At 48.6% G+C, this 14,013-nt stretch overlaps 1 protein-coding gene across 2 annotated transcripts in view; it reads left to right on the forward strand.

Annotated features, from left to right (window-relative positions):
• The first annotated feature begins 8,331 nt into the window (after positions 1–8,331).
• LHFPL6 (LHFPL tetraspan subfamily member 6) overlaps positions 8,332–14,013 on the forward strand; it is a 138,283-nt gene continuing 132,601 nt past the window's right edge. Inside the window, exons 1-2 of one of the 2 annotated variants that reach the window (XM_015636650.3) lie at positions 8,332–8,516; positions 10,942–11,499. In XM_015636650.3, coding sequence (XP_015492136.1) covers positions 11,115–11,499 — 385 coding nt within the window. In that variant the 5' untranslated portion in view covers positions 8,332–8,516; positions 10,942–11,114. Of the gene's footprint in view, positions 8,517–8,614; positions 8,684–10,941; positions 11,500–14,013 lie in introns of those variants that run through there. The other variant, XM_015636654.3, reaches the window with a different exon arrangement.

A 14,013-nucleotide genomic window follows, 5' to 3' on the forward strand; every position in this document is an offset into this window, starting at 1 on the left:
AGAGAACCCTGGCTTTACATCTTAAGGTGGTGTTCACAAGTTGATCTCACTTCTGAATGGTTAAAACCGCCACCAGTTCTCAGAAATGACCGACAATTGGTCAGGAGAAAAGACTCCCATCAGCCTCCAGCAGCTTCAACTTCCTTAGCTCCCAAAGCTATCTTAAAGGTAAAGTCACTCCATGACAGTTACCAGCCCCACCCCCCTCCCCGCAATGCATAATCCCTTCTTAACCCTTGTGGAATATTATGGTGTTTCCCCAGTGTCTCTTTCATCTTTCAGTGGAATCTGTCCCATTGTTTCTGTTATCTCTCAGTGATAGTTTCATCTTATCAGCAGACCCACAGCTTGTTTCTAAAGACAAACCTGTCATTCCTCTCAGACATGCACCACTGGGACTTTGTCTCTATCTACTACATGCAGAAACTCACATTGGTCAGGACTTGCTCGGCTGGTAGAACTTCTGGTGTTGACTAACCAGGTGGCTTTTGCTAGATGCTACTCACAGTTTTTAAAAGTGCCTTTATGGTGGTTTTTAACAGCCTGTTGTATTTCTCCACTTTACTTGCTGGTGTATGGTGGGGGATAAGGTACACCCACTCAATACCGTGCTCCCTAGCCCAGGTGTTTATAAGGTTGTTTTTGAAATGAGTCTCATTGTCAGACTCCATCTTCTCAGGGATACCATGCCCCCAATGGACTTGCTTTTCACAGCCCATGATGGTGCTACAGGTTGTAGCATGAGGTACAGGCTAGGTTTCCAACCATCCTGTGGTGGTTTTTACTATTGTAAAAAAAATGCACATAGCGCTTGCTTTGGTGGGTTTGAGGCAGTGTGATGTAATTAATTTGCCAGGCCTCCCCATACCTGTATCTGGACCACCACCCCCCATACCAGAGGGGCTTTATCCTCTTGGTCTGCTTGATTGCAGCACACGTCTCACAGCCATGGTAAACTTGAGAAATACTATCCATGGTTAAATCCACCCCTCACTCCCATGCCCACTTATAGGTGGCATCTTTACTCTGATGGCCTGAGGCATCATGGGCCCATTGAGCTAGGAACAACTCTCTTTTGTGTTCTTAATCTAAATCTATCTTTGACACTTCTATTTTTGCAGCCTGATCTACTTGCTTATTGTTTTGGTGTTCTTTATTAGCTCTATTTTTGGGGACATGGGTATCTACATGGCGGACTTTTATTGGTAGTGTTCCTACTTTGGTAGCAATATTTTTCTACACTTTAGCAGCCCAAACTGGTATTCTTCTACGTTGCTACTTAGCTTCTTTCCATCTTTCCAGCCATCCCTACAGAGCATTGGCCACCATCTATGAATCAGTGTAGAGGTAGAGCTTCGGCCACTTCTCTCTTTCAGCAATGTCCAGGGCCAGTTGAACAGCTTTGAGTTTCGCAAGTTGGCTTGATCCACCTTCTTCTTCAGTAGCTTCTGCAACCTGTCGTGTGGGGCTTTCCACTTCTGGTTCATCCCTACGATGCGACAGGAACCATCAGTGAACAGAGCATAGCATGTTTCTTCTGCTGGCAGTTGGTTGTATGGTGGAGCTTCTTCAGCCCGTGTCACTTGTTCCTGCTCTTCATCAGTGAGACCAAAGTTTTCACCTTCTGGCCAGTTTGTAATTATCTCCAAAATCCCAGGGCGATTTGGGTTTCCAATACGGGCGTGCGGCGTGATGAGGGCGATCCACTTGCTCCATGTGGCACTGGTGGCATGGTGGGTGGAGGAAACCTTTGCTTTGAACATCCACTACCCTAGCACCGGTAGTCAGGGTGCCAGGAGGAGTTGTGCTTCTATACTAATCATCTCCGATGCAGCTTGGACTCCTTCATAGGCTGATAAAATTTCCTTTTCTGTTGGGGTGTAGTTGGCTTCAGACCTTCTGTACCTTTGACTCCAAAATCCTAGTGGTTGGCTTCGAGTCTCACCAGGCACCTTCTGCCAAAGGCTCCAGGACAGACCATGGCTCCCAGCTGCAGAGTAGAGCACATTCTTCACATCTGGTCCCATCCTGAGTGAGCCAAGAGCAACTGCATGAATGATCTCTTGCTTGATCTGGGCAAAGGCTTGTTGTGGTTCAGGGCTCCAGTGGAAATTATTCTGCTTCCAATGACCAGGTAAAGAGGGCTCACCATCTAACTGTACTCAGGAATATGCATCCTCCAAAAGCTTATGGCACTTAAGAAAGATAGTGTTTTTTTCTTATTGGTTGGTGGAGACATTGCTATGGTCTTGTTGATGACATTGGTAGGAATCTGACACTGTTCATCTTGCCACTTTACTCCCAGGAACTGGATCTCACAAGCTGGTCTCTTAACTTTGCTCTTCTTAATGGCAAAACCAGCTTCCAGGAGGATCTGGATGATTTTTTCTCCTTTCTCAAACACTCAGCTGCTGTGTTCTGCCCCCCACAATGATGTTATTGATATACAGCCTCACCCTTTTCCAGTACAGTCTGGATCAGTTTATGGCAGATAGTGGGGCTGTGCTTCCACCCCTAGGGCAGTCGGTTCCAGGTGTACTGCACTCTCCTCCATGTGAAGGCAAACTGAGGCCTGCATTCTGCTGCTAAAGGGATGGAGAAAAATGCATTGGCATTGTCAATAGTGGTGTACTACTTTGGTGCCTTGGACTCCAGCTTGTACTGGAGCTCTAACATGTTCAGCATGGCAGTGCTCAGTGGTGGAGTCACTTCATTTAATGCACAATAGTCCACAGTCATTCTCCTTCAGATTTACACACAAGCCAAATGGGGCTGTTGAAGAGTGAGTGGGTTTTACTGACCACCCCTTGGCTCTCCAGCTCTCAGATCATTTTATGGATGGGGATCACAGCATCTCAAGTTGTTTTATACTGTCGGTGATGGACTGTAGAAATGGCAATTGGTACCCATTGTTCTTGCCCCCTCAGAAGTCCTACTGCAGATGGATTCTCTGATAGTCCCAGCAAGGTGTTCAGTTGCTGGACACCCTCTATCACTACAGCTGCTATCCCAAATGCCCACTTGAATCTTTTTGGGTCTTTGAAATACCCACTTTAGGTAGTGGGTAGTTTATGCCCAAAATGCATGGGGCCTCTGGGCCAGTCACAATAGAGTGTTTCTTCCACTCATTTCCAGTCAGGCTCACATCTGTTTCTACCAAGGTGAAATCTTGCAATCCCCTGTCATGGCAGCGATAAAAACAGATTCTGCCCCCACATATTTCTATGGGATTAATGTGCACTGCACACCAGTATCAACCAAAGCCTTATATTCTTGTGGTTCAGAAGTGCCAGGCCAACAAATCCACACAGTCCAAAAGACACGATTCTTCCTAGCCTCTACTTGGCTAGTGGCAGGGTCCCTCTAAGCTTGGTTATCTTTCTTTCCTTGGGTATATGTCTTGGAGGCTCTTTTAAGGGGATCGGACATGTCATCATCATCATACCTGGCAGTTCAGCTATGGGCAAATGAAGCTGCTTCTTTTTTGGTGGAACTTCCTTTCTGAGTATTGCCTTTCTTAAATTCACACACCGATTGTGCCAGAGTAGCAGTAGGTTTCTCATCTCATCTGCTCATGTTTTCTCTGCAATCACGCAGGAAGAACCACAGCCCAGCTTGTGGGATGTACTTTCTCTCCCTATCTGGGGAACATCTGTTTGAGTACTAGGATTTCTGATCTGTACTGCTGAAATTTGGAGAAGGTTCTCTATAATCTCCTCTCTGAATTTCTTGTGATTCTCTTCTGTCTTATCTTTTAATTTCTGTAGACATGTTTCCTCAGCTGCAATTCTTACAGGTGTTGGGCCATGCACGTCATCTGCATATGCTTGGAGCTTCTTTGCCATATCCAGCAAGGTCTCATCCCTGTCATCCCGCTTCATTATTGCTAAAGCAGAAGCATATTCTTGTGGCCCAAGACATACCAATTTTCACGACATCACAGATGTACATGGCACCAAGTCTGGATTCCTAGTGTTTACGTCATCTGAAAAGACAATCTCTGCCACTGCCATTTCTCTCAGGCGTTGGATCCCTTGTTCAATGGTTTTCCACTGTGTTTGCTGCATGTAGAGATCATCTACGCACAGATATTTTGTGCTACACTTCCCAGGACCTGTGCCCAGAGACTGTGAGAGTTAGACCCCCTCATCATCCCCTGGTCGATAACCGGATCATGTGACAGGGATCCCAAATGTCTTGCTTCAGTGCCATCCAGAACTGCAGCCTTGCCTGCAGCATCCCAAAGATGGACTAACTAACTGATGATAGATTCATCAGATTGTCAAGTGTAGTCCTTCTTTAGGCCACGAAGGTCTTTCAGGGAAAAGGACTCAATATTAGCCTCTGATTTTGTGCCAGTTGCTTTGACTCTTGGTTTTATGTCAGGAGGTGTTGGGGGTCCTTCTCTCACGTCATCATCATCATCATCATCATCATCATCCACTGGCCAATTGGTCTTGTCTGTGCACTTTCTGTTTCTCATGCTAGTAGCAACAGGCATTGGTTGAGGCTTGCTGTCTGGTTTAGCTACCAGTTTCATAACTGGGGTATTGGGTGCAGCTTGAGCGACTGGGGTAGCTGTTGATTTATTTCCCTGTCTCTTTTCCCCTGTTTGCTGCCCTACAGTATCTAGTGTACGATAAGCATATGCCAGAGCCCAGCTTACTGCAATGACATTTTTTAATTTGAAGTCATCATGACACTTCTCTTTCAGGTATTAACCCATCTCAGCTGTGTTCTTGTTGGAGTCTGGAATATATTATATTATAAAAAATTCAGTGTTTTTCTAGATCTTATAACTAAGTATCAGAAACAAGGGCACACACTCTGTATTCCAGACTCCAACAAGTTCTGAATTTGTTCACGTGGAAAGTCCCAAACTATAGGGTCAGAAAATTCATTCAGAATTTGGCCCATATTCTCCCATTTTCCACACTATTCGGGATTTTCCATGCCTGGGTCAGGGGTGTCATCAGTCTTTCTAGAAATCTCAGCCCTCATTCTAGGGAAGCTGCAGACTGTATAGAGGAAACGTGCCAGATTAAATGCCAGAAAGATGGTCTCTTTAACATTCAGGGGGAAACGAACATTCTCCAATAGTGATGTAACAGATTCAGAGGAGAAGAAGGAAAGGAAAGGCTGAAAAGCCTCATCCTCTGTTCCTCCTCTAACAAACTGGATGCATAACCATAACCATGAACCATCCATACCTGGAACAGACTCCAGCACCTTAATAAACTTCCTACAAATCATTATCACTAGGCCAAGCCAAATAGCTATTCTAATCTGTGCCCCTCTATTGTAACAACTACATGCTAGGGACAATACTGGAGCTATTTCTGGATAAGAGAATAAACTGAGGGACCATAAAGGTATTAAAACATCAAAAAAGCCTAGAGACAGAAACACATGAAGACCTCCACCTCAAAAGACATTATTTATTCAAACAGCATGGCTACAGACGGCTTTATCTTCTCCCAGTACAAAGTAATTGCCACCTAAATACAATCAGTACAGGGTTTTCCACTCTCATGTGCCTCACGTAGGGTGCCAATAAATATATTTGTCCTGGTTTAGGGCAAAACTGGGAGAAAATCTCCAATGGCGCCCCTTCCAGGAAGCAAATTCACGTGGCCCCTCCCACCCCCAACCAGTTCGGGAAGAGATTTCTCTGAGAAAAAAAACTGCTTATTTAAGAGGCAAAGCACTATCCAGCACAAAAATTAACGATACCAAATTACAAAATCTCTCACTGCTTGGAAGAGATGACAAATTCAGAGGGTCTGCCTCCTGTGGGTGTTGACTCTGTTATCAATCCCTCTGGCGCTGAAAGATGCTACTGACCAGCTTAAGCCCCCTGTAGTCCACAGGTGCAAGCTCCAGGTGCTCTCCTGAGTCCCCAGACTCCCCCTTCAGAGTAGGCTTGAACAGTTCCAAGAAAAGGGAAAGAAAACAGTCTAGGAAGACCTCTCTGCTTCGGCTAGCTGCAAAGCAAAGGCAATCTCTCCCTTGTTGCCTGTACTGTAGTCAAAACCCCATCCCAGAATGCAGGGGGGAGCAAGTACAGTCTCTGATAACAGACTTGGTGATTCTTCTCTACTCACTTTTACTCTCAGATGAAGTTTTAAAGATAAAAAACTTATTTCTGGGCTAGGCAGATGAATGGGGACACAATTTAACATCACAGTCACCCCAGGACATTGGAACAGTGGAAAGAGCCTTGGGCTGAGTCAGGTGCGAAGCAAAAAAGCATAGAGAAAGCTATTTTGTGGCTGTCTTGCATTCCCTTTGGCAGGTCAACTGTAGTTGCACAGTCCCTGGAAATCTGAGCTTTGTGGTTTTCTGAACCCTAACCCTAGGTGGAACCCTAACCCTAGGTGAAGCAGTGAAAGTCACCTTGGGCTGAGTCTGGTGCCAAGTAGAAAGGTATGGAAGGAGCCATGTTATGACAGATTTTTGTTCCCCTTGGCATGCCATTTGTAGCTGCAGTGTGCTTGGAGCTCTGGGCTTTGTAGTTTTCTGAACTGTAACCCTAGGCATAACCTTAATCCTAGCTATAACCCTATCCTGGACGTAACCATAACCCTACGTGCAGCAGTGAAAAGAGCCTTGGAGCAGGCTCCAACTCTCAGCTTTGGGAAAGTCATACTTGCTCCTTTTTGGTCAAACACCCCGTGGGCACATCCACTTTCATGTTTTGGTGTGGATCAAGGGCGTGCTTTTGAAGTGAATCTCCAGATTATCCTCATTTACCACATTGTATTTTACCCATCAGAGGTGAGTACACAGAGTGGATTCAGATAGCAATGTAGCAGAAGACAGGTGCCAGGTGTGTATCAGATGGGTTCTAAGTTCTCATGGGGCCCTCAGTTCACAGACCCAGCCTGTAGTGAAACAGAAAAAAAACCTATTGAAAATCATTTAGGGTCTCAACACCATGAAATCCAGCACCAGATTGATCCACATTACTTGCTAATATACATGTACACTAGGTGGATGTAGACTAGGGGTAGTCAGCTGTGGGTATGGCTGCTCTGGGGTTATGCCTTCATGATCTTCCTTGTGAGGTATTTTACTGCATATATTCTAGAATTCAGCCTATATTTAACCCACTTCTTTGATTTTTTGTAGTACATTTCCTTTGAAATGTTAGGGTGGAAAACTTGATCATGCTAGATACTTTCCAATCTATTTCTTATCCCTTGAGAAAATATGCATTTTCAGTAATGTTCTGATTTTAAGATTTTGAATTGTGGGGTAAAAAATTGGAAGTCTAATTTTAAAAATACAATAAAGCAGCTTTGCAATTTAATTCTGAAAATAGCTGCTGTTATTATTAAATGGTGTAAATGCAGACTGAGTGCAATAAACCTCACTTCCATTTAGCATTAATAATATTAATGAATGGCGTTTAAATTACATGCCAGGACTGTAAAAGAAACATTACCAAAGAGGTTTTTCATGTCTGCTGCTGACATAATTTAAATCTGTCATAAAATTGTCTTATATCTGAGAAATATATTCATGCATCTGAACATAGAGGAAAAACCAGAATAGGAAATATCTTTTTCTTTCAGAGGCTGTCTGTGCAGAAGACAATCCTCCCTCAGAACTTTCCCACTTAAGACACTCTGGGAAAGGGCTGAAGCTCCCGTCTCTCCGCTTGACCTAACCTATCCGGGATGAGCTGCTTAATACTGTGATCACATTTACTCTCGCTCTAGACCAACTCGGGAACTGTTGCGATCAAAATGCTGTATCAGCAGCTCGTATGCAGAGACAGACACAGTTCTGATCATACACACATCATCAGGAGATTTTCCCATGTAAGGTCTACAGCCTTTCCCTTCTCCTTCAAATACTACTTCTTCGCTATCTTTCCCCCGCTTCTCCTTTTCTGCCCTATCCTCCTCTCCGTCTCCGGCTTCACCGCCCCCTGCACCGCGCACTGAGCCGCCGAGCCCGGGGACGCCGCAGCGCTCCCCGCCATCCCCGCACCAACCCGGTCCCGGGACCCACCGCTCCGGCCCCGGGACCCGAGACCCCCTCCGTCGCAGTGCAGGGCGGGCTCGGGAAGTCGGGGCCCACCCCCGCAGCGACCCCGCTGGGCCGGGACCACCGCCCCGCCCCGTCAGGGCTCGGGGACGCGCCCCCGTTCTCCCGTTCGCCTCTCCCCGGCCGCCGCCCGGCCCCTCGCCCCCGGCCCCATCCGCGGCCCCGCCACTGCGCCGACCGCGGCGGGTCCCGCCCGGGGAGGCGGTGGCGGGGAAGGGGGAGGAGAGGCGGCGGAGTGCGCTGCCTCCCGAAGAATCAAACGCGGGGAGAGAGGAACGTGCGGAGGAAAGGACGGGCCGGGCTAGGGAGGCTCCCGGTCCCGGTCCCGCCCGCCCCGAGCACCCGCGTCGCCTCTGCGCCGGGACCGCGGGTGGAGTCGCTTGGGGCGGCCGCCGCCCGCCGGCCCCGTTCCCATGTGCTCCCGGCAGCCGCGGCGGACAGCCTCCACAGCCGGCGTGTCCGTAAGTAGCCCTTCGCTCCCCGGCACCGCGCCTGCCCCCATCCTGGCACTCCTGGAACCCTCGCCGCTCCTGCTCCTTCCAGACACCGGCTCTCGCGCAGTCCCCTGCCCCTCACGGACCCCCTGCACCCCCTTCCTTTCTCGAACCTCTGCCTTCCCTCGCTCCCGGTACGTTGCATCCCCTGCATGACTCCGGATCCCCACGCCTTCAGAACGTCCTTTCCCTTCACGACCCCTCCCCACCCTGCACGGCCACATCCCCTGCATCCCCGACCCTCTTTGCCTCCTGTGTTCCCGTTCCCCGCTCTGACACCCAGCCTGGCCGCATCCCTTGCCCGTTGCACCGGACCCTCTAGACTCCCTTCCCTGCTCGGATTCCCAGCCCTCTCATCCTCTTGCCTTCCCGAATCCTTCCTCTCCCGGGCCCCCGTCCTTCCCGTATCTCCCTGCCACCCCGGACCGCTCTCCCTTCCCGGCCCCTCAGTTTCCCGGCTCTCCGTCCTCTTGGGCACTCAGATTCCCCTCACTCTCGGCACCTCTGCCTTTCCAGCCGATCCCCTCCCGAATTCTCCTTTCCTTCCCATTCTGCTCGTCTCGGACCCCCTATTCCCACAACTCCTCCTCCCGCGTCTCCTGCCCCTCTCTGATCCCCTGCCGCTCCCAGGTCCTCTGCACCTCAGCCCGCCCCACCCGGCACCCCACACCCGGTTGGCTCCGCGGGCGCTGCGCCCGCTCGCCCGCAGGTTTTCCCTGGCATCACCCCGGCGAGTTTTGGTTCCCGGCCGCCGCCTTCCCTCGGGGGAAGCCGTATCTCTCTGCCGCCCCCTCCTTCTCCTGGAGGGCGGGGAGCGGGGTTTCGGGGCCGGAGGGGCGAGTCAGCCTCCCGGGAGAGCGCCCAGGCTGTGAGCTGGCAAGCTCCGGGGAGCCAAAGCTGCTGCCCCGCTGAAGCCACAGGATTTGCAGGGTCCTACCCCTGGGACCCTCCATGTTGTCCCCTATTTCCAGCCATACCTCCTGCGAGATAGGGAATGATCTCCCCTAAGTGCTGTGACCCACTTTGGCTTAGACTTTTGCTGCCACGCCAAGATCCTTCTCTAGATGATGCTTCTGAAGAAATGGTGCCCCCCCATTCTTCTCTGGCAAGCTTTTATCCCCAGGGGCTTGGCATTTTGCAGGTTGAAAGACATTTCTGTGGATAGGCTGTGGGTAGATAGGTGTACTCTTATTTAGTAGAAGCACAGATGTTTTTAATACTACAGAAGAGACGTTATTTTCTTAGTGTTTTAAAAGTAAACAAAACTTTCGTGTAGTGCACATGGCTAATTTCACTTACAAACTTTATCTACATTCCCTCCTTGTGCTGAAGTAGTATTCATTTTATTGCCTTTTCATGAATTGGATTCACTGATTGGTGTCTAATAATGCTTAGAAGAAAAAGCCCCTGTAAATAGCTATCAGAATTAATTTGGCAGCAACAGTGAGGAAATGATCATAAATTTACAAATGAAGTTAGAATAATGATCCAACATGAATTTAACAAGAAATAGACCCCCAGCCTCTGGGAATAGCATGTAGGTTTCTGTGACAGTCAAACACACTTGGGCACACCGATACTGAGCTGACAGGTTAGAAGTTGTCTGAGAAGGATACAAAGGGGTTATGGCTTCTGTGTTTGAGCTGGGAAGAGGCAAAGAAGAGCTGGGCTGAATGCAAGCAGGAATATTAAGAGATACCTCTGTGTTTTAATTGTGTTTTCCTTGAGGTTGTGTAGGGGTGAATCCAAAAGATGTGGCAATATCTTTGCTTACTAGAAGCCCACCTGGAGATTGGATTCCTGGCACTTTGGGACATCAAGTGGTAAAAGGCTCCTTTTGAACAGGGATGCAAAACAACTTAGAGTGCTGGAAAAAATGTCATCTCGTATCACTTCTTTTGGGAGTGTGTTAATAAGTTTTACTCTTGTGTCACAAGAGTCTGATCTTGAAATGCCTTAGCCACTGTGGGTGGTTTTGCACTGAAGCTGCAGGAACATCTGTAAAGTGAAGTATGTTCTGCAGGCATTGCAGGAGGAAGGTCTGGCTAAGTAAGGATAAGCAAGAACTTGTCTATTTTTTCTATCGGTATTGGAAAGATCGGGACTTAGAGTGGAGGAAAGTGAGGCAAGTTCACAGGGAGCCCCTGAAGGTGGCTGCAGAGCATTCCTGGATGTGCACAGCAGCCTGTGGCAGCTGGGCTGCCGGCCACAAGAGCTGGTGTACTGAGAGCAATTGTAGGGTCTGCTTGCAAGGGTAGGACAGAAAAGTGACATATTTTATTCAGGAGTCTTCTAGGAAGAAAAAGCACTCTAGCAGACAAATACTTTTTTCTAATGTCAGTGTTACTGAACTTGTATTTTTCTCCTTTTTTGTGTTTTGTTATTTAATTAGGGACCTTTGACTTCATGATGGGAGGAAATATTCCCCTGGTTGTTATGATTCAAGCTTCTCCCAGTGTGAGGATTTGTCAAGGCTGAGAGATTCCGGATTATCCATAAAGCTCCTCTAAAATACAGTTACTTTTGTGTCTTCCCATCGTGAGGGGTCTTGGATCAGATACAAAGATGGCCTCCAGCCTCACCTGTGCCGGCGTTGTCTGGGCCTTCCTCTCCTTCCTCTGCGCTGCTGCCTCCTGTGTTGGCTTCTTCATGCCCTACTGGCTCTTGGGGTCTCAGCTGGAGAAGTCTGTTTCCTTCGGCACTTTCCGGAGGTGTTCCTACCCGGTGCGGGATGAGAGCCGCCAGATGACCGTGATGGTGGAGCAGTGTGGCCGCTATGCCTCCTTCCAGGCCATCCCGAGCGCCGAGTGGAGGATCTGCACGGTGGTGACGGGCCTGGGCTGTGGGCTGCTTCTCTTGGTGGCCCTGACTGCGCTCATGGGCTGCTGTGTGTCCGAGCTCATCTCCAGGACTGTGGGCAGGGTGGCAGGAGGCATCCAGTTCCTGGGGGGTAAGTGCTCTTGTGGAGAGAGGATGGGCATGTCCAGGATATCTGTTTGCTCATGTTAAGACTCTCCTGACACTTTGGGAAGAGGAGGGGGTGATTCAAACTTTTTCCTAGTGAGGGAGACCACTTGGCTCCCTCAACAACTGAGCTGCTTGTGTGGCTGTCTAAATGTGGCCCAAAGACACAGTGTCCTGTGCTCTCTTGTGCTCAAGTCCCTGCCTGGTCATTTTGTCACCTTTGAGAGCTGCATGGCAAGTCGACTTCTGTGGTCCAGCATCTTCACAGCAGTTTTGTGGGTTGTAGTTTCCAGCAGAGCATAGCTGAGTTGGAGGTACCTGGAGAAGCATGTGGGCTACAGATCCACATGAAGTGTTGTGGTTTGGCAGAGGAGAGGCTGTGTTGTGTGGGAACAACCACTCTTTCTCCTTCTTACCCCTATTACTGGCAGAGCTCCCTCCAGCTCTGCTCTCTGCAGCTGCACGAATCTGGCAACAAGCTTTTGGCCCAGGTTTGAAGTGTGGATTGTTTATCCACCCTGGTGGAGGTGGCCCACCATCTCCCAGGAGGAGCCCTGCTGGGCTAGCTGACCCACACTGCCTGCTGATGGTGCCACAGGTTTGTTGTCTCCATGGGCTAGCCAGTGTGTGGGAGAATTACCTCCGCTCCTTTTTCTAACTTGTAATTGTGTGGCGTCTTTGTAACTGTAAGATTATTTGAAGGGTATGAGACAGTAAATAGGATCCACAGGCATGCTTTTTACAGGGCAGTTTTCCCAGTAAATCATCACCCTCTCGTCATTGGTGACATGCGGATCAGTGGCACTCACTTTTTCCTGATGCAAGCACTCCACTGCACCCATGTGCTTGCCCCCATAAGGTAATGCATTTCTCTGAGCTTTGGATGCTGAAGCAGTGCAGGGGCCCACTTTTCGGGTGCCCTGAAGTGTCCAGGCCCAGCCAGGTGCCCTGGCTCATTCCCCAAAGGAGTGGACTGTAGAGGAACTCTCGTTTCTCTCCCCTCCAAACAGGCACTTGTCCTGCAAGGGCAGTCTGGTTACATGCCAGGACTGCAGCTTCTAAGGAAGCACAAGACAAAACCCCACTAGCTGTCCAGCTTGGTGAGGACAGCTGAGGCTGGGAAAGGGCCCTGTGCCAAGCCTTCAGCCAGATGATACCAGTGTAACTCCCTCCTGGCTGCAGAGAGTCCTGTCTCCAACTTTTTGAGTAGTTTCTGCACTTTAGAGCAAGCTGACCCCATCATACCGTTCCCTCAGCTTTGTGACCCACAGGCATTCCTGTGTTTAATCTGTCTGACAATTTGAAAGTGCAGCAGCTGCTGGAGAGTTAACTCTGCTGGGAGCTGTGGTTTCTTGAAACCTGCTCCATTATACAGTTCCAGCCAGGCAGTTGGGGGTGGAGGAGGTTCTCAGTTCAGTGACAATCTGCAAACCCGCTTTGTCTGACTATTTTCACTTGGAGCTGTCACAGGCTTTAACCACCCCCTCTTTCCAACTGCTGTCTCGCCTCATCTGGTTTTAATTTGCATTTGGCCCCTGTCTCGTGACCGTGCTCCCCCATGAGCCTGTGGAACAGAGATGGCAAGGAGCTTACAGCTGTTTGCTTACAGCCACCCCAGCAAACACAGCAGCTTCAGCAGTGGGAATATGGTCAGGAGATGCAGGAGGAACCGTGCTCCTCGTGACACTGGCGTGAGCTGAAAGTGTGCATCCTTCTATGAGGCAGGATGGTGACTCCTGGACAAGGAGTGAGAGGCTCCTTCAGACCACACACCATGGCAACCCCTGAGGCTTGTCCAAGCTGACCAGGCAGCATCCTGCCTAGAAGGGCATGAGCATGTAGTGCTTGTTCTCAGTAGGTGGCAATTCAAAGAAATGTGAACCTGTGATATGAAATGAAAATTGACAACAACTTTGCTTACAGTTCAGAAATTAGTTATGCAGCATGTCTGATTTTCCCTTCTTCTGGCTTTTATGGTTGTCTCACGTTTCAATCAGCACTGCTGGAAGTGTGTAAGAAAAGACCAAAGTGAGTACCGTCATTTTTTAACCTGCTTAAAACCTAACTGTGGGGCACAAGGGAGAGGCCAGGTGGTGAAAGACAGTAATTTGGATAAATTGAAGGGACATATTAGGGTAAAGACAAGTTTCTTACATCCCTCATCAGATCCTTAGTTGCTATAAATCAGTGTAGGTTAATTGTTTAAATGACATAACTACATTTACTCAGATGTCTAACTTAGGCACTATAATTATTATCTTATGTCAAGATAGCCATGAGCTGTTCACCTTATTTAAAAACAGGGAATGGCAGCTCTTTGTTCCCTGTAATGCAGTTGTAGGTGTAGCTGTATACCATGGTGTGGGCTTTGAATGTGGCTTGGTGGCAGTGATTGTCATTTTAGTTGGTCTCTACTTAGAGATCTAATGAAATAAAACTTTTATAAATTTTCTTTTTAATTGTGAAGAACTTTCATCTAGCTTTATATAATGTAAAGCCT

The sequence above is a fragment of the Parus major genome, chromosome 1 (assembly GCF_001522545.3).
Source record: "Parus major isolate Abel chromosome 1, Parus_major1.1, whole genome shotgun sequence".
Taxonomy (NCBI): domain Eukaryota; kingdom Metazoa; phylum Chordata; class Aves; order Passeriformes; family Paridae; genus Parus; species Parus major.